At 38.9% G+C, this 25,040-nt stretch overlaps 1 protein-coding gene across 30 annotated transcripts in view; it reads left to right on the forward strand.

Annotated features, from left to right (window-relative positions):
- The window catches only part of LOC105708774 (centrosome-associated protein ALMS1-like), a 261,189-nt gene that overhangs the window by 95,898 nt on the left and 140,251 nt on the right, over window positions 1–25,040 (forward strand). For all 30 annotated transcript variants that reach the window (XR_010340699.1, XR_010340700.1, XR_010340697.1 and 27 more), the window contains 2 exons: window positions 11,688–17,486; window positions 18,659–18,792. Coding sequence is in view for 24 of the 30 variants with exons in the window: in XM_064371249.1 (XP_064227319.1) it covers window positions 11,688–17,486; window positions 18,659–18,792 (5,933 nt within the window). In the remaining 6 variants the exon portion in view is untranslated. The remainder of the gene's footprint in view (window positions 1–11,687; window positions 17,487–18,658; window positions 18,793–25,040) is intronic.

The raw sequence follows: 25,040 nt of genomic DNA on the forward strand, positions 1-25,040 counted from the left end.
GTCTCTGTCCTCATGATCTAGTTACCTCCCAAAAGCCCTACCTCCTAATTTCATCACCTTGGGCATTAGGATTTCAATCTATACTTTTCAAGGGGGGCACAAACATTCAGACCATCACAGATCCCCTAATCTTTTATTAGAGGAATCATTTGGTTTTTCATCACATTCTACATGACAGTAATTAGAACTGAATTATATGGAGGAGCCTGATGTTAGAATCTGTTTATTCCTTTGTGTGACTTGAAGGGAAAAAGGAATTGATTGATCTCAAGATGGCAAGAGTGGATGCAAATAAGTTTGTAGAGAGGAAATTGAGAGGAATGAATTTTGAGGTAAAAGCAAGATTATCTGCTGAGGGAGGTGAGTAGTGGTGGAGGTGAGTTAGAGGCTTTGAGGAGAGTGGCTTGGTGAAGACTTATAGTTTGTAATGAAGTGAATACGAGATGGAGCTGACAAAGGGAAAGCAGAAGGATTGGTAGGTAAGTCTGGGAAGTCAGATTAGGTTAGTAATAATGATTTTATAATGTTGTCAGCCTGTATAGAATCCCGGTTTTTTTTTTTTCCTCCTGACACTGAGGAACGGATATGATGAATTATAGTTTTTCATGCTCTGTTTCAAATAAAGTCATTCCCCTTATGGAGATGCGTGGAGCTCTCTGTTCTTATGACTCGCCTCTCCTGGGCAGAAGCTTCACAGCACTGCTTTACATCTGGGGGCAGGTTTCATTCGCCTACTTCTCTTGACTAATACACCCCTTCTGTGATCCTGGTACTGAATGGGGTACTAGTTAATTCGTGTTCTTCTTAGATTGCCTCTCCTGGAGTGGACCCTCACTCCACCTACAAGTGAGCTGGGGTAGGGGCGATTAGAGCTTAGTATTCTTAACTTGGGATACATCTTCCACTCTATAAGTGGGGACTGGGTGGAGATAGGTTGCTTCTTGTATTCTTTCTTGTGCAGCCTTTCTCCCATGACATCCCTTCTGTTCTGCCTTGTTACCTTATGTATCGAGTTTTACCATTTTAAGTGTTGGTTAAAATGATACATCTCATTTCTACCAGTAAGATCCTGAGCTCCTCAGTTATCACTCAGAATAGTATTGTGGTGTATGGCCTGACGTTAAGATTTATTATTATGTGCAGTCTTGACATCTGAAACTACGAGGTCCTCAAAAGGCCTAACCACAAGTTTACCTGCTCTTACCAGATATACCCTCCAGTCAGTGGGAGAGGCTTCCTATACAGCCAGTTCTTATTATCAACAAGACCAACTGTATTCTACCTGGTACTCAACCTAATGGGTTTCAGTCCCATGCCAACCTGTGAAATTAGTCAAACAATTAGTCACATCCTCCTACAGAAATCAGAAATTACCCTTTTTTCTTGGTACTACCAGCCTACCTCTTATAGTTCCTGCTTACTCATTTTGTTACCATGTACAACCCCTGTGTGGCCCTGCATGGCCTGGTGTCTTTCTTCCCCAGGCTGTGAGTATATGTGACTAATAAACTGCTGTCAGTCTTATCTGTCCAGTGTTGTATTTAGCCAATCCAGAACCATCAGGCAGGAATCCCTTCCTCATCAATAGGGTGAAGAGGAGGCAAATGAAAGAAATATTTATGTCCATGTTTGATTCATATTGTATTGAAATGGTCGCTTCATATTAGTTGCCCTGACTTCTTATTTTTTTATTGGCAAACCTCTGGGTCCTATGTCATAACAAGCAGAAAGTGACTGCCGAGCTTCTTTTCAAATTGGGTTCAAAGTATGAGTCAAGATAATTTGCATATCGGGTAAAGTGGCTACACTTAACAGAATTTGCAGAGTTTATATTGCAGGATGAATTGAAAACAGGTTTGGATCTGGATTATTGAAAAAGAATTGGTGACACCATTAGAAACTAGGGTAGTCAATTTAGTTTTGGACCTACTGAGTTTGATTTGTCAGGAGATCATTTGGTTTGAAGTGTCTTCAAAGCCAGTTGAACAAATGGGAAATGGAAAATACAAATTTGGAAGATCTTAAATAATTCATGATTAAAATTATGCCATAAAAGTAGTTAAGCTTTCTGAGGCAGCATGGGTAGAGAGAAAAGCGAAATGTCAAGGACAGAACCTCATGGAATGCAATAGCAGAAAGAGGCCAATAGGAAATATCAAAAAGGACAGATATTTTGTTTAAATTCTTATTCTGATTTAGTTCTTACCCCTTCAGTTTCCATTCCCATTTCTTAGTGCCTTTACCAGTATCACACTGGATTTTGTTGCATGTCCACTTAGCATTGCTACATCTTCTTGGTGGATAGATCCTTTATCATTATGAAAGATTCCTCTTTGTCCCTAGTAATTTTCTTTGGTCTGAAGATTATCTTATATAGCTTCTCCTACAGAATAGTTCTTTTTCTTCTCCTCCTCCTCTTTTTCTTCTTCCTCTTCCTCCTCCTCTTCTTTCTTCTTCTTTTTTTTAAAGAGACAAGGTCTCACTCTGTTGCCCAGGCTGAAGTACAGTGATATGATCATAGCTCACTGCAGTCTTGAACTCCTGGGCTTAAGCAATCCTTCTGTCTCACCCTCTGAGTAGCTAGGACTATAGTTGCACACCACCATGCCCAGCTAATTTTTTTCTTTTTTTTTTTTTTTTGTAGAGACAGGATCTTCCTATGTTGCCCAGGCTGTTTTTCAGCTCCTGGCCCTTCAAAGCCTGATCCTCCCCTCTTGACTCTACAAAGTGCTGGGATTATAGGCATTAGCCACCATACCTGGCCTCTTTATCAGTCTTTCACTTTCAACCTTCCTATGTCATTATTTTTGAAGTGAATTTTTTGTAGACATTATATAATTGGGTCATTAAAGAAAATCCACTATTTTTGTTTGTTTATTTAGACAGTTTATACCTAAAGCTGATACTGATCTATTACACCCTAAGTCTGCAATTTTATTATTTATTTTCACTTTATTCTTGTTTCTCTTGTCTTTCCTTATTATGGGTTACATGAACATGGTTTAGAATTTCACTTTATTTAGAGTATTTTGAGTATGTTACTTTGTATAGTTTTCTTAGTGGTTGCTCTAGGCATTACAGTACACATACATAACTTATAACAGTCTACTGGTATCAAATTTTAACCACTGTAAGTGAAGTATTATTAGTTCACTTTACCCTCTTCATTTAAAAAATACAGTTATTTAAATATTTCCTTTACATACACTGAGCATCACAGCACGTGGAATTACAATTTTTACTTCAGTCATCAAATATGATTTAGAGACTCATCAAAAGAATGATAGTATTTTATATTTACCTTTATTTTTACCCATTCTGTTCTTTTTTTCATAAATTTTCAAGACATTTCCTGCTATTTCCTTTGTGTTTGTAGAATGCGCCATTCTTTGAGGGTGGGTTGGTTTGTGACAAATTCTATTAGTTTTCTTCACTTGAAAATGTCTTTATTTTCCATTAATTCCTGAAGGATAATTGAACCAGATAGAATTCATGCTTTATAGTTCTTTTCTTTCAGCACTTACAAAATGTTGTGCCACATCCTTCTGGCCCCCATATGTCCAGGTGGGAGATCAGCTGTCATTCAGTTTGATGTTCCTTTATGGGTAGGGCATTATTCCCTCTGCTTTCAAGATTCCTCTTTGTCTTTAGCTTTTAGAACCTCATATACAGTGGTAAAAATTTGATACCAGTAGACAGTTACAAGTTTTGTAGGCATGTGATTGTGTTGTGTCTTGGTATGTATTTCTTTCTTTTTTCTTTTCTTTTTTTTTAAGATGGAGTCATGCTGTGTCACCCAGGCTAGAGTGCAGTGGCGCCATCTCGGCTCACTGCAACCTCCACCTCCTGGGTTCAAGTAGTTCTCCTGCCTCAGCCTCCCAAGGAGCTGGGATTACAGGTGTGTGCCACCACGCCTGGCTAATTGTTTTGTATTTTTAGTAGAGACGGGGTTTCACCATGTTGGCCAGGCTGGTTTTGAACTCCTGACCTCAAGTGATCTACTTGCCTTGGCTTCCCAAAGTGCTGGGATTACAGGCGTGAGCACTGTGCCTGGCCCTTGATATGGATTTCATTGGGTTTATTCTGTTTGGAGCTGACTAATCTTCTTTAATCTATAAGTTTATATCTGGTCAGATTTGGGACGTTTTCAGCCTTTATTTCTTTGAATTTGACTCATCTTTTTTGCATCATTTGATTGTTCTCTCTCTCTCTCTCTCTCTCTCGCTCACTTGCTTGTTCTCGCTCTCGCGCTTGCTGTCTCTTGGCTCACTGCAACTGCCACCTCCCAGGTTCAAGCAATTCTCGTGCTTCAGTCTCCCTAGTAGCTGTGATCATAGGTGCGTGCCATCACGCCCAGCTAATTTTTTGTATTTTTATTAGTGATAGGGTTTCACCATGTTGGCCAGTCTGGTCTTGAACTCCCGACCTTAAGTGATCCACCCACTTCAGCCCCGCAAAGTGTTGGGATTACAGGCGTGAGCAACCACAGCCAGATTGTGGGTTGATTGTCTTTTTTCAGTGAATTTGTGATTTTCCTGGTTCTTGGTGGTAAAAATGAATTTTGATTATATTCTGGACATTTTGGATATTACGATACTTTGATTCCTATTTATAATCTTCGTTTAGCAGGCAGTTGCTCTATTTAGATTTTCCATATAGGTTCTGACCTACTTATGTGGCTGTGATCCCAAAGATAATTTAGTTTTCAGAGGAGTTGCTTTTGGTGTACTTCAATGTTGGTGCTGCTTATGTGGGTGAAATGGTCTTCCTCAAAGTCTGCTGCTGCTGTTCGGGAAAGGAGAGATACTAACCCACAGAGTAGAGAACGTTTCCCTGGACCTGCCCTGGGACCAGCTGGTGTCAGTGGGTCACCCACTTGATTCTTGCTGATGGCATTCATGGGGGCAAAAAATGTTTTTCTAGGCCTCCTGCTGCATCTAGGTAAGATGCTGGACTCCTAGGATGGAGAACATTTCCTTGGACCTACTCTCTGGATTTCTCAGTGCTGGTGGACTTCCCATTCATTTTCTGCCAGTGCCACTGGGGAAGGAAAGTACCTACCTGGGCTGCCTTTTACCACAGGAGAATTAGAAGATGGTGGACCTAGGTCTCCTTTTGCTACTGGCTGGAGGACAGGGAGATGCCAAACCTGTTGGGATTCTGCTTGGTTTCTGCTGGCATCATAGTTCAGGTGATACAAGCCTACCTGTTGCTGCTGGGTTGGAGTGGGGCATGGGGAGATGGGACTGTCTGCTAAGTCTGCTGGGCTGCTTGTTTCTTGGTCCTTGGGCCATAGACAGCAGGCTTTTCTTGGACTTCTTTCCTCCTTCCTTCCTTCCTTCCCCGTCTCCTTCCCACTGTATTCCTATTTATATTAATATTCCTATTTCTGGTCTTAGTTCCACACAGCAGACCTCTCCAGGGTCCAGCTTTCAGATATCAGAGAGTTAAAAAGAAATCTCAGGAAGTTACTGCCATGTTGTTCCCCCAGTCTGGAGGTGCTTAGCCAGTCTGGCTTTCACTCTCTTCTACCTTTCAGTCTTTTTTTGATTGTCTTTTGGTTTCTAGGAAAGTGGAGGGAAAAGGAAGTTTGTGTCATTTTGTTAGGGACCAGAAGACAACTGGAGTTTTGAAAACTTGACTTAGATGTGCTATTGTCTTTGGTTATTGGTAGAAATAACCATGTGGTTACCGTAATCAGGGTATGAGAAGCAAGGTAAAGATGTTTCTCAGGCAATATTGAATAAACTCAGGGATCTGAAACCACAGAAGGTGGGACACCTATGCCATGAAACTTTACTAACTTTTCTAAAATCTGCAGCCCCCATCCTGGACTATTAATAATAGCTGACATTTACTGCTTGTTCATTTTGCTAAGCATTTTACATCTTATTATTATAATATATTACATATGAATTATATAATACAATACAGGTCAGGCATCCCTAATCTGAAAATCCACAATCGAAAATGGTCCAAAATCTGAAACTCTCTGACTACTGATATCATATTCAAAAGAAATACTCATGAGAGCATTTTGGATTTCAGATTTTTGGATTAGGTATGGACAATGTATTCTGTTATTTATCATATTATTATTATGCCATATTCTTTTATATTTGTATCTGACTTACGATGATGGGCACTGCTATTATTCTGTTTGCTACTTGAGCAAAATGAAACTTAGAGAAATTAAGTGACTTGCCCGAAGTCCCACTTTCTCTAACAAGATTTTGATTGCTTCATTCCATATTGTTCTCTCTGTTTTTCATGTTTTCAATCCCTTTATAACCTTACCATAAACATATTGCACCATCAGTTTATCCAAACTGTTTCTCAGAGAGGGCACCAATTTATCTATTATGTACCTAACCCAAATCTTGGCACATAATAAAGGCATGAAAGAGTCTTGATGATTGTTTCCTAACTGAAGAGTTCATCAGTTAGTGGTACAGTACTGGCTGCCTCAGCTTGTTTACAGCATCAGGTAGTGACATAGTAGGAAACAATGTTTTGTGTAAGAAAGGATTTTAACTTCTTCCTAGGTAATATCCACACCCAGGGCTTCAGTAATTTTATATGGCTGATGACTTCCAATTGTAGGACTCTATCTAGATACATCTCATACTCCAAATGTTTGTATCTGACTACTATGAAATGTCTTCATTTGGATTTTCCATAGGCATCTTAATGTCAGAACTTTAAAAATGGAACCAATTATCTCTTTAGACCTACTTTTCATTCTCTGTTTCTCCTCATTGGAATGAGTGTCTACTTATTAGCCAAGCTAGAAAGTTGTATTCTTCTTTCACCTCATCCCTGTCCAATCACTCAATCCCATTGATTCTGATTATTAGACTCTCATTCTGTTTTCTGAATTACTGCATTGGTAATGGAAAACTGATCATCTTCTCTGCCACTCATTTTCTGTATTAAGCCAAAATAATGTGTTTACAGGGCAGACTTGATAATGTCACTTCCTAGTTTGGAGTTCTTGCTTTCCATTGTTAACAACTCAGGGTAAAGTCTAAACTCCTTAGTACGTAGTAAAAGGTCCCTGCTTACCTTCTCAGCCTTATACTTGCCTCTTTTTTCATATTGAACTACTGTCATTTCTTCATGATTCTAGACCCTCTTGTCTCCTCGATCTCACAGATGCTATTTTCTGTCCTTGAAATGCTTCCCTATTCTTTATGTGTTCTTCTTTGGCCAACTTCTGGTCTTTATCCTTTCATTCGGAGCTTAGCTGTCTTTGAGGAAAATGTTCCTGTTTTTCACTGTTCTCCATGACTCTTTAAGAGCCAGATATTTCTTACATATGTTACTGTAGTATCCTGTAAATAGCCTCCCTAATCACTGCCCTCACACTGAAATTAGTAATTGCTTTTTTACTTGTTTCTATCTCCCATAGGACTTTAAGCTCTTTGAGGGTAAAGCTAGGACTTTGCTAATATATTTATTTTTGCACCTGGCCATGAAAGCTACTCAATAAATATCTGCCAAATGACTTAATGAATTGATGAATATTAAATGAATTAACGTGCCTGGGTAGACTGGGGGAGGGGTAGAATAAGATGGTAGGCTTTGTATTTTGGCAGGGATCAGTTCCCAAGAAAGTGTATCAAATAAAAGTAAATGTCATATTTCATTGAATATCTGTGTCAGTTGTAATAAAGGCCTATGGATTAGTGTCTTATCACTATTTTATTGATCTCTGTGTTGTTTGGTGGGTATTGAAGTTTATGTTCCCTGCCTCTAAACCTAATTGATTTATCTATTAGTTTTCCTGCCATACTTTTTATTGAAGCCCAGCCTTTGGTTTAACCTTACTACCTTAGGTTGCTATTTGTTGGGTATCTTCTCCCTTGAAGATGCAAGTTACTCAGGGCAGGGAGGGAGCCTGAGTGTGGCTGAGAGTAAGGGAGGACTTTGATTTGGGGCAGGACTTTCAAGGGTTTCCTTAAAGATGAGCAGCCTAGAAGCAAGATCTGAAATTATATCTTCCTCCTGTCCCAGAGGGAACTTCTTTGAGTGGGGGTGCCCCTGTTAGGGTAATTTGATGACTGGGTGTTACTATGACCGGGGTATAACTTTTCTAGGGTTATTATATTAGGAAATAATGTTTAGGATTTGATGTTCGAGTTCAGAGTTCATGAACTTTTTACAACACCAGCAGTTCATTAGCTTTTTGAAACCCCTGCCCACTTAGGAATGAGGAAGAGTCTATCGTGCACTTACCTTAACAATTCCCACTTTCACATTGAAAAATAATGATAGCAACAACAAAATTAGGAATGAAATTACAGGCCATAGTATTAGCTTGTATATGTAATTTTTGTGTTACAAAACAGTGCCGTGTTATCTTTTGAAACTCAGCAATTTTATTACATTTAACTTGATATTGTATTGCAAGTTATTTAAATGACATACATTTATCAAAAGGACAATGTTAATGAATTATCAGTATGCAGGAACTTTGGAGGGGTTATATTTACATCTACTGTGCTAATAAGGGTATAAAAAATTCCTGTTTGAACTGTGATATGCTTGTGTTTAGTTTATGAGAAAATATAGTTTAAGATAATGATTGTTGAGGTAAGCATCTATCAGTTTACTGAGGGATTAACCAAATATAACAAAATTATGATATTTAGTTACCAATAATTAATAATTAGGAACTTACAAAATGATATAGTAATTAATTAGAAATCAAGAATAACAGCAATGAAGATAAAGACCAATTTAAAATATCACTGGTGTCTTTTAAAAAAAACTACAGGAATTTGAGTCTACTTCTCTGTACATACAATAGGTGCTTTTGCCAGACTTATTTTTATAAAAACTTTTTAATTTTTAATTTTTATGAATACATAGTAGGTGTATGTATTTATGGGGTACATGAGATATTTTGACACAAATGTACAATGTGTAATAATCACATCAAGGTAAATGGATTATCTATCATCTCAAGCATTCATTATTTCTTTGTGTTGTGAAAATTCCAGTCGTACTCTTTTAGTTAATTTAAAATGTTACAAAAAAATTGTTGACTGTAGTCACTGTTGTACTGTATCATATTATAGAGCTTATTTATTCTAACTATATTTTTGTACCCATTAACTATCTTCCCCACTGCCTTCCCAGTCTCTGTTACAGACTTTTTAGTGACTGAATTAGAGGGCTCAAAATTAGAACTATACTAATTTATTCGTGTGTGCTAGTATTAATAATCCATAATATTTCACTTGGAATGATTAGTAGTAAGAGGCTCTTAGTTATATGTAAAATGGAAGTATGGACTTGTACCTCATTTTGTCTATGAGAAATAAAGGGCTTGCTTGTTCTTATGTCAGAATATACTTGGGGAAAGAAAACCGTGCTGTCTTTGTCTCCTAAGGAAGCCTTCTATGTCACTAAGCACTTTAGTATGGAGAAGAGTTCTTGAGCAAATTGTATCCAGCTTGTTAGTCTTAATCTCATCTCTAAGAGGCATACAGTTCCCACCAGTATACAACTGGTATAGTATAGTCGTTTTCTGGCAGCTCTCTTCCTCTCCTTGGTTGAAACTTACCTCTTCAGCTCACCCCCAGTTCTGAAAATGAATCTCCAAAGATTTGATCAGTATGTAGTAATATTGTAATACACTTAGTGTGTTCTTCTTTCCCAGGGCTGAGAGAATAAGCCCTCTAAAAACATACCATTTTTTCATCATGAACTCCTTACTTCATAGACATATTTTAAAAATCGTAATTAATGGATTTGTGATCACCATTCTTTTGACAGTTTGACATATATGTCGTTGACTTTATATAGAAGTGACAATAATATCTTCTTTAACATCATGCATCTCTTCCTGCTTTTAACAACTTAACCTATAGTTGTTTTTCCAGTTTTCTTTACTAATCTTTTCCTTCACCCCTGAGGTTAATATACAAACCTCTGGATCTTATATAAACCTCTGGATCTTTTAAGGACCTGGGCTATACATCTTAACTCCTTAGCTATTTATCTCATTTGTCTCCATTCATGGTGTCACTAATAATTTGTAATGGTCAAAAGGATGTAAAAACTTTGAAAAATTAGGAAATCATTTGGAAAAACAAGGTTTTGTTGTGTTAATCTGTTTTGGTTTATGAACTTCTTGAGCCTGTTTTGTTTCCTCACAAAAATTTTTCTTTTTTTCTTCAGACCCAGCAGGCAAGAACCTCACAAAGATTTTGTAACCCATGTTCCTTCTCAAGTTACAATGCATGTTACATTTTTAAATGTTTTACTTTTCTTGAAGAGTGAATACTTGATATTTCTAGTTCTTTACCTTAAAATTCACTTCTCAACCCATTTCATTCTATATTCAGCTCCTTTGAAGCTCGCCAGTGGCTATAGAAAGCCCGTCAGTTGTAGTGGAAAGAGCTCAGAATTTGGATTTAGAGTTCAAGGGTTAAAGTACCAATTTTTGTCACTTACCCACCTACAATTCTAGGAAAATTATGTATCTTTGCACTTAAAATGTGGTTTAAGAACCAATAACATTGGGCATCCCTGGCGGGCTTGTTAGAAATGCAGAATTTCAGGTCCCACCCAGACCTACTGAGTCAGAATCTGCAAGTTAACAAGATCCCCACATTGAGAAGCATTGTTGCGTGGTCATCTTTGCAACTCAGTTTCCCTCTGTGTAAAGTATAGATGATGCTTGCCGTATATATCAGCCATCTTAACACCATCTGACACACATGTTTTACCAATTTATTGTCAGCCTCCTCCTGCTAGAATACAAATAAGCTCTGTGAGGTAGGGATTATTGTCTGCTTGTTTATTGCTGTATCTTGTTTATCTAGAACAGTGCCTGGCACATGGTAAGCATTCATATATTTTGAATGAACAAATTAAGGGACAGCTTGTCAAATCCTGTCATTTCTGTTGCAGTCACTTACTTTACACTGCTGTTTAAAACTGCTTTCATTTAGAATTATTGTATTAGTGCAGTTGTGCAGCCTAGATTTTTATATTCCCTTCTCATCTTGAATTCATATTTTTGCAGTACAGTTCTTATCAAAACTTTAAACAACTTGCCATGCCGTATGGAATTAAGTTCAAACTCTTCAGAGTAACCTTTAGAGTCTTTTTCAGTTTTATGTACTTAAATATATATATTATACAGGGTACATTCGTTGGGAGGGTCCGTCAAACTCACTGCATGCATAGCATCCCTCTAGGCCATATTGTACTGCCCCTGTGGGACTTGAGGGCAAGAGGAACCCGTGAAAATAAGCCGATGATCCTTTGCTGTACCAGGGATAATAAAGTCTTTTGTCTCTCACTGAGGACCTGCGTCTTCTGCCAGCATACAAGACACAATAACAGATTGTAAGTAGGGTGGAATCAAATCCTAGACCCAGTAACATTATCCTGTCTCATTGAAAATTCTCTAAAAAGCCAAATTTTAAGATCCACATAATGTTCCATCAAGTGGATATACTATTGTTTATAACCATTACTCTGTTGTTGAAGATTTAAAATATTTTTACTTTAGTTTTCTAATTAACATCTTTGTGTGCAAATATTTGTCTCCTTTGATGGCTGCTTCCTCAGGATTCATTTCTAGAAGCTTTTTAAAGGTTCAAAGCTTGCTTTACTTTTTTCAGCATATAGAAAATTTCATACAATATTAACAAATCTCTTTTTTTTAGGAGACACTTCTAAAGGAAGCATAGCTAAAGTTACTCAATCCAACTTGAAATCAGGTATCACTACCACACCTGTTGATTCAGACATTGGATCTCATTTGTCCTCGTCCCTTGAGGACCTGTCTCAGTTGGCTGTAAGTTCTCCTCTAGAAACTACTACTTGTCAACACACTGATACTCTCAACCAAAAGACATTAGCGGATACTCATCTAACTGAAGAGACTCTGAAAGTCACAGCTGTTCCTGAACCAGCTGACCAGAAGACTGTGACACCGACGGTGCTCTCTAGTTCCTACTCACATAGGGGGAAGCCCAGTATTTTCTACCAGCAGGGCTTGCCAGACAGTCATCTAACTGAAGAGGCTTTGAAAGTTTCAGCTACTCCTGGACCAGCTGACCCGATGACTGGAATACCTACTGTAACCTCTACACATAGAGAGAAGCCCGGTGTTTTCGACCAACGAGAGTTACCAGAGAGTAACTTAACTGAAGAGCCTCTGAAAGTTTCAGCTACTCCTAGCCCAGTGGAGCAGAAGACTGGAATAGCTACAGTATCCTCTACATCCCACTCACGTGGAGAGAATCCCCTCTTTTTCTGTCAACAGACTTTAACAGATGGTCATCTAACTGATCAGGCTTCGAAAGTTTCAGCAGTGTCTGGACCAGCTGACCAGAAGACTGGGACAGCAACAGTACTCTCTACTCCCTACTCATATAGAGAGAAGCCTGGTATTTTTTACCAGCCACAGTTGCCAGACAGTCATCAAGCTGAAGAGACTCTTAAAGATCCAGCCACTCCTGGACCAGCTGACCAGAAGACTGAGATATCTGCAGTACAGTCTAGTTCTTACTCACAGAGAGAAAAACCTAGTATTTTGTACACACAGGTGTTAGCAGACAGTCATCTACCTGAAGAGGGTCTGGAAGTTTCAGCTGTTTCTGGACCAGCTGACCAGAAGACTGGCCTACCAACAGTACCCTCTAGCGCATACTCACACAGACAGAAGCTCCTTATTTTCTACCAGCAGGCCTTGCTGGACAGCCGTCTACCCAAAGAGGCTCTGAAAATTTCAGCTGTTTCTGGACCAGCTGACGAAGAGACTGGGGCATCAACTGTAACCTCTACTTCCTCTATATCCTCCTCACTTGCAGAGAAGCCTGGTGCTTTCTATCAGCAGACCTTGCCCAATAGTCATCTAACTGAAGAGGCTCTGAACGTATCAATTGTTCCTGGACCAGATGATCAGAAGACTGGTTTACCCTCAACACCATCTAGTTTCTACTCACAAAGACAGACGCCCATTATTTTTGCCCAGCAGATCCTGCCAGACATTCTTTTCCCGGAAGAAGCTCCGAAGGTTTCAGCTGTTTCTGTATTAGCTGCCCAGAAGACTGGGACACCAACAGTGTCCTCTAATTCTCCCTCACATAGAGAGAAATCTAGTATTTTCTACCAACAAGAGTTGCCAAACAGTGATCTACATAGAGAATCTCTGAAAATGTCAGCTATTCCTGGACTGACTGACCAGAAGACTGGGATACCAACGGTACCTTCAGGTTTCTTCTCACTTGGAGAGAAACCCAGTATTTTCTCTCAGCAGGAGTTGCCAGATAGTCACCCAACTGAAAAAGCTCTGAAAGTTTCAACTGTCCCTGGACTAGCTGACCAGAAGACTAAGATACCAGCAGTACAGTCTAGTTCTTACTCACAGAGGGAGAAGCCTAGTGTTTTGTACCCACAGGTGTTACGAGACAGTCATCTACCTGAAGAGGGTCTGAAAGTTTCGGCCGTCCCTGGACCAGCTGACCAGACAACTGACACACCAGCAGTACCTTCTGTTTTCCACTCACAAAGAGAGAAGCCTGGTATTTTCTACCAACAGACCTTGCCAGACAGTCATCTGCCTAAAGAGGCTCTGAATATTTTCGTAGCTCCTAGACCAGCAGACCTGAAGACTGGCACACCAACTCCAACCTCAACTTACTACTCACAACATAGAGAGAAGCCCAGCATTTTGCACCAGCAGGCCTTGCCAGATACTCATATACCTGAAGAGGCTCGGAACGTTTCAGCTGTTACTGGACCAGGTGACCAGAAGACTTGGATACCAAGAGTACTTTCTGCCTTCTACTCACAAACAGAGAAGCCTGGTATTTTCTATCAACAGACCTTGCCAGGTGGTCATATAGCTGAAGAGGCACAGAAAGTTTCAGCTGTTCCTGGACCAGCTGACCAGACTGGGACACCAACTCCAACCTCTCCTTCCTACTCACACACAGAGAAGCCTGGTATTTTCTACCAACAGGTCTTGCCAGGTAGTCATCCAACTGACGAGGCTCTGAAAATTTCAGTTGCTCCTGAACCAGTTGACCAGACAACTGGCACACCAACTGTAACCTCTCCTTCCTACTTACAACATAGAGAGGAGCCCAGAATTTTCTACCAACAGTTGTTGCCAAGTAGTCTTCCAACTGAAGAGGCTAAGAACGTTTCAGTGGTTCCTGGACAAGCTGACCAGAAGATTAGGATACCAACTTTACCCTCTCCTTTCTACTCACACACAGAGAAGCCTGGCGTTTTCTACCGACAGGTCTTGCCACATAGTCATCTACCTGAAGAGGTTTTGAAAGTTTCAGTTGCTCCTGGGCCAGTTGACCAGATGACTGGCACACCAATTGTAACCTCTCCTTCCAACTCATTTGGAGAGAAGCCCATTGTTATCTATAAACAGGCCTTTCCAGATGGTCATCCACCTGAAGAGTCTCTAAAAGTTTCAGTTGCTCCTGGACCAGTTGACCAGACGACTGGCACAGCAACCGTAACCTCTCCTTTTTACTCACAACGTAGAGTGAAGCCTAGCAGTTTCTACCAACCGCCATTGCTAGTTAGTCAAATACCTGAAGAGGCTCTGAGAGTTTCATCTGCTTCTGAACCAGCTGACCCCACAACCGGCATACCAACCATAACCTCTCCTTCCTACTCATTTGGAGAGAAGCCCATTATTATCTACAAACAAGCCTTTCCAGATGGTCCCATACCTGAAGAGGCTCTGAAAGTTTCAGTTGTTTCTGGACTTACTGAACAAAAGACTGATATACCAACAGGACCTTTAGTTTCCAGTGCACTTGAAGAGAAGCCCATTACTTTCTACCAGCAGACTCTGCCAGACAGTCCTCTAAATCAAGAGGCTGTGAAAGTTTCGGCCACTCCTGGACCAGCTGACCAGAAGACCGAGACACCACCAGTATATTCTATTACCGACTCACATAGGGGGAAGCCTGTCATTTTCTACGAACAGACCCTGTCAGACAGTCATTTATCTGAAGAAGCTCTGAAAGTTCCACCTGTTCCTAGAGCAGATGCCCAGAAGACTGGGACACCATCAGTATCCTCTAGTTTATACTCACATAGAGAGAAGCCCATTGTCTTCTACCAGCAGGCCCTGCGAGACAGTCAGCTAACTAAAGAAGCTCTGAAAGTTTCAGTGGTTCCTCGTCCAGCTGACCAGACTGGGTTATCTACTGTAACCTCTTCTTACTATTCACATACAGAGAAGCCTAATATTTCTTACCAAGAGTTGCCAGATAGTCATCTAACTGAAAAGGCTCTGAAAGTTTCAGATGTTCCTGGATCAGCTGACCAGAAGACTGGGGTATCAGCAGTAACCTCTACTTCGTATTCACACAGAGAGAAGCCCATTATTTCTTACCAGCAAGAGTTGCCACATTTCACTGAAGCAGCTTTGGGAATGTTAAGAGTTTCTGAAGCAGCTGACCAGAAGACTGGGATAAACATCCTGTCCTCTAATTCCTACCCGCAGAGAGAGCAGTCTGTCATTTCTTATCAGCAGGAGTTGCCAGATCTTACTGAAGTAACTTTGAAAGCAGTAGAGGTTCCTGGGCTTGCTGACCAGAAGACTGGGATACAAATATTGTCCTCTAGTTCCTACTCAAATGGAGAGAAGTCCAGTGTTCTTCATCAGCAGGAGTTGCCGGATGTTACTGAAGAAGCTTTAAATGTTTTTGTTCTTCCTGGACAAGGTGACCAGAAGACTGACATACCAACAGTATCTTCAAGTTACTACTCATATGGAGAGAAGCCCAGTGTTTCCTCTCAGTATGAGTTGCCAGACAGTCATCTGACAGAAGAGGCTCTGAAAGTTTCACGTGTTTCTATACCAGCAGAGCAGAGGACTGGGATACCAATAAGACTGTCTAGTTCCTGTTCACATTCACATACAGAGAAACTCAAGATTCCAACTGCAGACGTACCAGATGACCAGAAAACCGAGTTTCCAGCAACTGCCCTTAGTTCCTACCCACAAATAGAGAAGTCCAAGATTTCAACTGTGATTGGACCAGATGACCAGAAGACTCCATCACTGACAGTTTTTCATAGTTCCTATTCTCAAAGAGTAAAGCCTGATGTTTTATTTCAACAGCAGTTGCCAGATAAAGATGAAAGTAAAGGTGGTCTAAAGATTTCAGCTGTCCCTGAACCAACTGATGTGAATACTGGAAAACCAATACATCTCTCTAGTTCTTATTTTCACAGAGAGAAATCAAGTATTTTCAGTCCATGGGAATTGCCAGGTAGATATGTAACTGAAGATGTGCTGAAGGTTTCAGCTATTCCTGGAGCAGCTGGCCAGAAAACAGTATTACCAACATCTCCTTTTAGTTCCTTTTCACACCAAGAGAAACCAGATATTTTCTATCACAAGGATTTGCCAGATAGACACCTAACTGAAGATGCTCTAAAGATCTCAAGTGCTCTTGGGCAAGCTGATCCAATTACTAGATTACAAACAGTTCCCTCTGGTACTTACTCACATGGTGAGAAGCACAAGCTTATTTCAGAACATGTCCAAAGGCTAATAGATAATTTGGATTCTTCTGGCTCCAGTTTTAGCTCAAATAATGTGCTTTTAAATTCTCAGGCTGATGACAGAGTTGTAATAAATAAACCAGAATCTGCAGGTTTTAGAGATGTTGGCTCTGAAGAAATCCAGGATGCAGAAAATCGTTCTAAAACTCTTAAGGAAATTCGGACACTTTTGATGGAGGCAGAGAACATAGCACTGAAACGATGTAATTTTCCTGCTCCCCTTCCCCCTTTCAGAGATATTAGTGATATTTCATTTATACAATCTAAGAAGGTGGTTTGCTTCAAAGAACCTTCTTCCACTGATTTATCTAATGTTGAATTGCTTCGGAGACAGGCATTCACAGAGGAAAGCCCAAGCAGCAGGTGCATACAGAAGGATATTGGCACACAGACGAATTTGAAATGTCAGAGAGGCATTGAAAATTGGGAGTTTCTTAGTTCAACTACAGTTAGAAGCCCTCTACAGGAAGCAGAGAACAAAGCCAGTATGGCGTTAGAAGAAACCCTGAGGCAGTATCAAGCAGCCAACTCTGTAATGAGATCTGAACCTGAAGGGTGTAGTGGAACCATTGGGAATAAAATGATTATCCCTGTGATGACTATCATAAAAAGTGATTCAAGTAGTGATGCCAGTGATGGAAATGGTTCCTGCTCATGGGACAGTAATTTACCAGAGTCTTTGGAATCAGTTTCCGATGTTCTTCTAAACTTCTTTCCATATGTTTCACCCAAGACAAGTATAACAGATAGCAGAGAGGAAGAGGGTGTGTCAGAGAGTGAGGATGGTGGTAGTAGCAGCGTAGATTCATTGGCTGCCCATGTAAAAAACCTTCTGCAATGTGAATCCTCCCTGAATCACGCCAAAGAAATACTCAGAAATACAGAGGAAGAGGAAAGCCGGGTACGAGCACATGGTAAGACTAAAGTCAGGTTCAGGCTTATAAACGTTATAGTTTAATAATTTGTTTTAAGTTAGGTGTTTATGATTTGAAGGAGTTTAGCCAATGAAAAATAAAAACAAGAAAAAAAATAAAGTTAGATGTTGAGAGTTCTAAATGTATTTTCCAATTGTTAGAATGATTGTATTTCTACTAACAATCCAGAAAAACCCTGTTTAACCAACAATGTAGTTAAGTTACAGTATTAATAGTACCAGTCTATGCAACAATCTTGCATGTTCTTCACATGTACCCCAAAACCTAAAATGCAATAAAAAAAAATAGTACCAGTCTGAGTTTAGGTTTTTAGGAGAAGTAGATACTGATGTATGACAGAGAGTAAAGAGGTCACTTGGGATTCTGAGCTCCTAAAGCTATCACGTTTCCCTAATCCTTCCATTATAGTATCCTTATTCTAAAGGCAGAAAAAGCCTCCAGTTTGCTGTGCTCTAAATTGCTTTTTGTCCTAGAACTACATATATTTTCTCTTTCCCTTTTCTAATAAAACTCTGGGTGCTGATCTCAGACATTTAAAAAAAAATCAATGTATTTTATGCTAAAACTTGAGTTAGAGGTTTAAAAGATAATATTTACAAATCTCATTAATTTGTAATAGAATTCCATTAAAAACAAAACAAAAAATCTGTAAGACAATATGGGAATATATTTTGGAAGATAATTTAAAAGTATTTTACACCTCTCTGGAAATTGTCCCTTGAAGTTAACTTCCTACACTGTTCCTTGCACATTTTTATTCTACAAAAAAACCTCCAAGTTGTATTTATTACTTTGAAATATCACTCTCATGGAAGTGTGAGTTACATAGCAGGAAGTTACATAGCAGGAGAAGCAAAGGGACTTTCTTGATTAGGAGGATTAAGATAAATATGATTGAATACCATATTTAAAGTGACCTTTTTGTAGAATTATCTATAAAGCATGGCTTAAAAAAATTAGACTTTGCAGTGAAATGATCTCTGTCAAGAATTTCTAGTAGCTTGTCATAATTGAGAAGAAGACATACTAAGTATTGTGGTGGGAATTAAGTTGCATATATTGATGATCTTTTATGATCAAATGTCTACAGTTGTTGACAAATTATCACTTTCACATTTTATTATCTCAAGTATACTATGCTTTCTCTCCAGCCTGGAATCTGAAGTTCAATTTAGCACATGGTTGTGGATACTCCATTTCACCATTAAATGAAGATGACAGGAGGAAAGTAGAAGAGATCAAGGCAGAGTTGTTTGGTCGTGGGAGAACAACTGACTTGTCCAAGGTATAAAAGAAATCTGGAAATGAAAAGTAAATATGAAAGAATGGGTGATGGAATTTGGATCTCTTCCTTGGGCTTCAGCTGACTTGCTGATAATACTTGGCTAGTGTTATGAGCCTTTCTTTGGTTTTGTTTTTGAGTTGGAGTCTTGCTCTGTTACCTAGGCTGAAGTGCAGCAGTGCAGTCACAGCTCACTGCAGCCTTGAACTCTTGGGCTCAAAGAATCCTCCCACCTCAGCTCTCAAGTAGCTGGGACCATATGCGTGTGCTTCCATGCTTGGCTAATTTTTAAATTTTTGGCAGAGACAGGGTCTCTCTATGTTGTCCAGGCTGGTCTTGAACGCTTGAATGATCCTCTTGCCTTGGCCTCCCAAAATGTTGGGATTACAGGCGTGAGCCACTGTGCCTAGACAGGCGTCTTAATTTTTCAAAAGTTAAGATGTAGGTATTAGATTCTTACAGTCTAGATATGTTAAGTTTTTATTAATTCCAAGTTCATATTTTGAAAAATTTATCATCTTAGAAAAATAAAAACTGATTTGCTTGTTTTATCAGTATTTTTTAGAAGAGAGAGGATTAAATATCACCCTTATTTTCTCTTGAAAGTGATACCTTGAAATCCAGATGGTGTCCAGCTGTTTTCAAATGTTGTATTTTAAATGCTTTAGAGTACACAGCAATAGTAGCTTACGTATAAATGACTTTCATTTTAATAGTACTTATTTTCCTTCTATTATTAACTATTTCGTACATAGAAAAGAGTATATATGAATCATAAATGTAAAGAATAGCAGCAAGTAAAAATAATTCCCGTATATTGACTATCCAGCTTGAAAAATAGAACATTACCCAATCCTGTTGAAGTTCTTTGTTTCTTCTTTCCCAATCATATCATTTTTATTTCATATTTTTATATATAATGGTTTTCCTGCTCCTCTCTGTGGTTTTGAACTCTCTGTAGATGGAATCAGTATGGTACATATTCTTTTGAGAACTGGGTGTTTCACGTAGTTTTAGGGTTTTGAGCTGCTTCAATGTAGATGTGCATAGTTTTCGTTTGTTCTTTATTACTGTAAAGCATTCCAATTGTGCTTACATGATAATTTATTCATTGTCCTATGGATAAGGCATTTTGTCTGCTATTTTGCACGGTAGTAGGGTATAATGATACCTATCTTAGAGGGTTTTGGTGTGGATTATGTGAGATAATGCCTATAAAATGCTAAGTAGAATGTGTGATACCTAGTTAGTACTCAATAACTGACAGCTATTATTACTGTTATTAATCCCGTAAGAATTGATACAGCTATCATACAAGGATTTCATGGCCTGATTCATACAAAGTGTCGTAGAAAACTATTCTCCAGTGATATAGTTTAGTTACTTGGATGATCTCAATTTTGGAAAAGTGTTTGAAAAGTACAAAGTAGATTGGATTTTCAGTTTTACGTATACGAAAACAAAATTGACAGTAAGAATAATAAAATGGATAATCGGTTGTCTTAGCACCATTTGTATCATGGATAATTGGTTGTCTTAGCACCATTTGTATATGTGCTGCTGAAGTGAGCACTATCCTAGCATCATTTGTTTGGAAGTACATAGTTTTCTCAGTGATCTGTGTTTCCCTGTTTTAAAAAAATTACTTTCTTGTGTTTGTTTCCAGATCCCTCAGCAATCAAGTTGCCTTCCCTTGGGTAGACTCTAGTTTGTCTGTGTTCTTCTTAAAATAAGGTGTCCTGAATTAGATAAAACACATTTTCATTTCTGATCTGACCAGCATGAAATATATTTAGTAATTCTCTTTCTGCCAATGTCCTGTGAGATTTCTAATGGACACAGCATAATTGGGCATTAAAAAAAAAGTACTGCTTTCAAAACTTAAAACTGTAGGAAAAAAGCAAAACAAAACCAAACAAAAAACTGTGAACTGCTGCCACACTTTCTATTCTCATTTCTTGTGTCTATATGATAATTTTTTAAAAAAATATCTTTTTTTTTGAGACAGAGTCTTTGTTGCCCAGGCTGTTGTGTAGTGGCATGACCTTGTATCTATATAATAGTTTTTTTTTTTTAATCCTCTCTTTTTTTGGGACAGAGTCTGGCTTGTTGCCCGGGCTGTTCTGCAGTGGCACGATCTTGGCTCACTGCAACCTCCACCTCCCAGGTTCAAGTGATTCTCTTGCCTCAGCCTCCCGGGTAGCTGAGATTACAGCTACTTGGGTGGGATGTGACAGCATGCCAGGCTGATTTTTATATTTTTAATAGAGATGGGGGTTTCACCATGTTGGCCAGGCTGGCCTTGAACTCCTGACCTCAAGTGATCCACCTGACTCAGCCTCCTAAAGTGTTGGGATTACAGGCATGAGTCATTGCGCCTGGCCTTATATAATACCTTTTAACTCTCCTGTATTTCTTTTCATTGCTTCTGTATCAGTGTTCAAGCCTATTGGAATGATTTTTAATCTAAATTTGGTCATTTATTATATTAAAGTATCCCTTTCAGCTTTGTGCCATTTGTATATTTGATAAATATTTTCATCCAAAAGTTTTAACAATGTTTACTAAGGATTGTGGATAAAAAGTCTAAAACTTTTTGGCCTGGCGAGGTGGCTGACACCCGTAATCTTAGCACTTTGGAAAATCGAGGTGGATGGATCACCTGAGGTCAGGAGTTTGAGACCAACCTGGCCAACATAGTGAAACCCCGTCTCTAATAAAAATACAAAAATTAGCTGGGTGTCATTGCGCATGCCTGTGATCACGCTACTAGGAGAAGCAGGAGAATTGCTTGAACCCGGGAGGTGGAGGTTGCAGTGAGCCGAGATTGTGCCACTGCACCCAGCCTGGGTGACAGAGGGAGACTGTTTCAAAAAGAAAAAAAAAAAATCTAAATCTTTTGAATAAGATAATTCTAACACCTGTGGTGAGTACTTCACAATACTGTCATTCAACCATCTTATGTTTCACCATCTTATGATTGACTTTCTTCAGTCTGTTAACTGAGTAGTTGTGAAATAGTGTTTGGCAAGATATGCCTTGCTGTTGGGGAACCCGTATTGGCCACTCTGTATGTACAGTTTTGGATCCTTTTTTTTTAAACTTAAATATATTATGATTTCCCTGTAACACTTCTCTGAAAGCATAGTTTTACATAGGTATATAATATCCCATTGTGTGAACATAACAATTTATTCGCTACCCTACTGTTGGACATTTATTCATTCATTTTACAAATACTTACTGAATGCCTGATATGTACTGTCACTCATCTATAGGCTGAGGAGACATCACTGAACAAAATAGACAAACATTTCTTCATTGTGAGCTTACTTTAAGTGAGAGCGTATGAATAACAACCAAACAAGTAAAATAAATGTCGGATGGTAGAAATAGTGAAATTCAGTAAACAGAGAATAGAATGGTGATTGCCAGGGACCGGTAGGAAGGGGAAATTGGGAATTGATGTTACAGGCAAAGCAGATAGTGCAATATTAGGAAATTTATAAATAAATTTTTACATTCGTAGATCTAATGAAGAAACCACAATTATTTCATTAAGCTCCAAAAAGTATTTAGGAATAAAAATAAAATCTATAGCTAATTAAAAGTATTTCTTTAGAGTAGGAGTAATACCCAAAATATGATAAAGAATATGTATTTGAAATTTGCAATTAGCATAATCGAAGTCAAAAGCTTTTATTATGCATATAAAACATTTGTGAGTGAATTCATATAATAATGGTGGAGTAGGGAACTTTAGGGCTCCGTTTCTTACAAAAACACCTAATAAGCTTCCAGAAACTATCAAAATTAATTTTTGTAGAACTCTGGAATTTAGTTAAAAACATTAAAAACCAGGAAAGGTAGGGAGCTGTTGCACTGCAGAAAGAGAACACTATGGCACCTTAAATTGCTTACCTACCATTCCTTGTGTCTAGATTAACAATGGCTTTGAAGACAGCAGCTTACACTCCTGGTGCAAGCTGTCAGCACTGGAAGGTTTAGTACAGCTCTTGCTCTCAAAGAATTGTGGGCCGGGCGCGGTGGCTCACACCTGTAATCCCAGCACTTTGGGAGGCTGAGGCGGGTGGATCATGAGATCAAGAGATCGAGACTGTCCTGGCCAACATGGTGAAACCTCATCTCTACTAAAGTGGTGCACTCTTCTGATCCCAGCTACTCAGGTGGCTGAGGCAGGAGAATCACTTGAACTCAGGAGGTAGAGGTTGCAGTGAGCCGAGATCATGCCACTGCACTCCATCCTGGAGTTAGAGCAAGACTCCGTCTCAAAAAAAAAAAAAAGCGATTGTTTTAACCTGCCTGAAGTCTCTGAAGAATCGGTATGAGCTTCCCTTTGTTTTATAAAACTCAGAGCTTTCCTGGGACTGGGGTGCCTTATCCGTCAGCACGTGTGAAAGGTATTTAAAGGCCAGAGTTTCAGCTGTAGCAGCCTGAATCTGGGGATAAAAATTAGGACAATGAATAGGTAGACAAAAAGCCAGGAAGAAACAGTTGAAAAAGGAGATACAGGGTTTTATAAGGACTTTTAAAAGCTTTTGTGTATGCTGAGAAATTGAGAAGGTTATGTACATGCCTAGGATTGGATTCCTTCTCAGAAAGGCTTGGGAAGACCCTAAGCTTTCACCACTAGCTGACCTTCAGGCCCTGCCTGAGTAGGTTGTGAAAGCTAAGACAGAGTTGTAAATGGCTTGGCTAAGTTTTGACAGAGTGCCCCAAACACAGAGCAAAAAAGACTGGGAGTGTTTTTTTTTTTTTTCTTTCCTGTTACCTTTTTTCTTTTCTTGGCTGCAGGTGTTTAAGGAAACTGTGAAAACAGTAGTTGACCCTGAAGCTAAGGGAGTACAGACTTCAGTTCCATACACAACAAAGAGTAGAAGCTTTACAAAATAGTAAGTCACTAAACAAACAATAGCTTACAACAAGTAGTAACAGCAAACTCCAGGGAAGGGGGCAATCCAGTATCCAGAGTTGTCACATTATAATATTCAATATGTCCAGTTTTCAGCAAATAATAAGACATGCAAAGAAATAAAAAAGTGTGACTCATTCAGAGGAAAAAGGAGAAATTAATGGAACTCTCCCTGAGGAAGCCCAGCTTAGATGTACTAAAGAACTAAACAAAACCATTGTCAAAGAACTAAAGGAAACCAAGAAAAGGATTTCTCACCAAAAAGAAGTATCAACAAAGAGATAGAAATTATAAAAAGGGAGACAACCAGAAATTCTGCAGCTGAAAAGTACAATAACAAATTAAAAATTCATTAGAGGGGTTCAGTAGCAGATTTGAGTAGTCTGAACAAAGAATCAGTGAACTTGAAGAAAGGTCAATTGATTTATTCATTTGAGGAGCAGAAAGAGAAAAGAATAAAGAAAATGAACAGGGCTATGAGACATCCCCAAACATACCAACATGCATTATGGGATTCTTAAGGGAAGAGAGAGAGAGAAAGGGGCAGAAATAACGTTTGAAGAAATAATGGTTGAAAACTTCCCTAATTTGATGAAAAATGTGTTAATGAACTCCAAATGGGTCAAACTCAAAGAGACTCACCATGACACATTATAGTCAAATTGTTAAATACTTACCATAGTTGTTGGTTCTATTAGTAGAAGTATACTTTACCTAATGAAGTCAGCTTTAACCGATTTTTTTTTTAATTTGGTTTTGACGTCATAAAATACAAAACTGTGAGCTTCTTACATAGTTACTCCTGCCATAAATACTGTGGTAATTTATACATTAAAAATATTGAGACAACTTTTTTTTAAAACAAATGTTTCCAAAAGATTATTGGTCTTTTAAGTAAGTTTTATATCACATGGTAATATGTTTCATTTATTCGTAGAAAGTAGTGTTTACTTTTTAGTGCTTGTCGACTGTGTGTGTGTGTGTGTGTGTGTGTGTGTGTCTTTGTGTGTCTTTGTACTGGTTTATGTGACAGTGAAGAATTAATTTCTGTTTTGGTTTGTTACATGAAGTCTTTGACGTGTTTTTGTTTGTTTGAGACAGGGTCTTGCTCCGTTGCCCAGGCTGGTATAGTGGCCAGATCATAGCTCACTGCAATGTCCACTTCCCGAGCTCAAGCTATCTTTCCACCTCAGTGTCTCAAAGTGCTTGATATTACTGGTGTGAGCCACTGCACCTGGCTGTCATTAAGCTGGACAATGAGAGAATAATATAACCTGATAAAACTCATGTAGATCTGTTGAGAAGAGAGAATTTTAAT

The sequence above is a fragment of the Aotus nancymaae genome, unplaced genomic scaffold (genome assembly GCF_030222135.1).
Source record: "Aotus nancymaae isolate 86718 unplaced genomic scaffold, 86718_ANA_hifiasm-v0.15.2.pri h1tg000125l, whole genome shotgun sequence".
In the NCBI taxonomy this organism is placed as follows: domain Eukaryota; kingdom Metazoa; phylum Chordata; class Mammalia; order Primates; family Aotidae; genus Aotus; species Aotus nancymaae.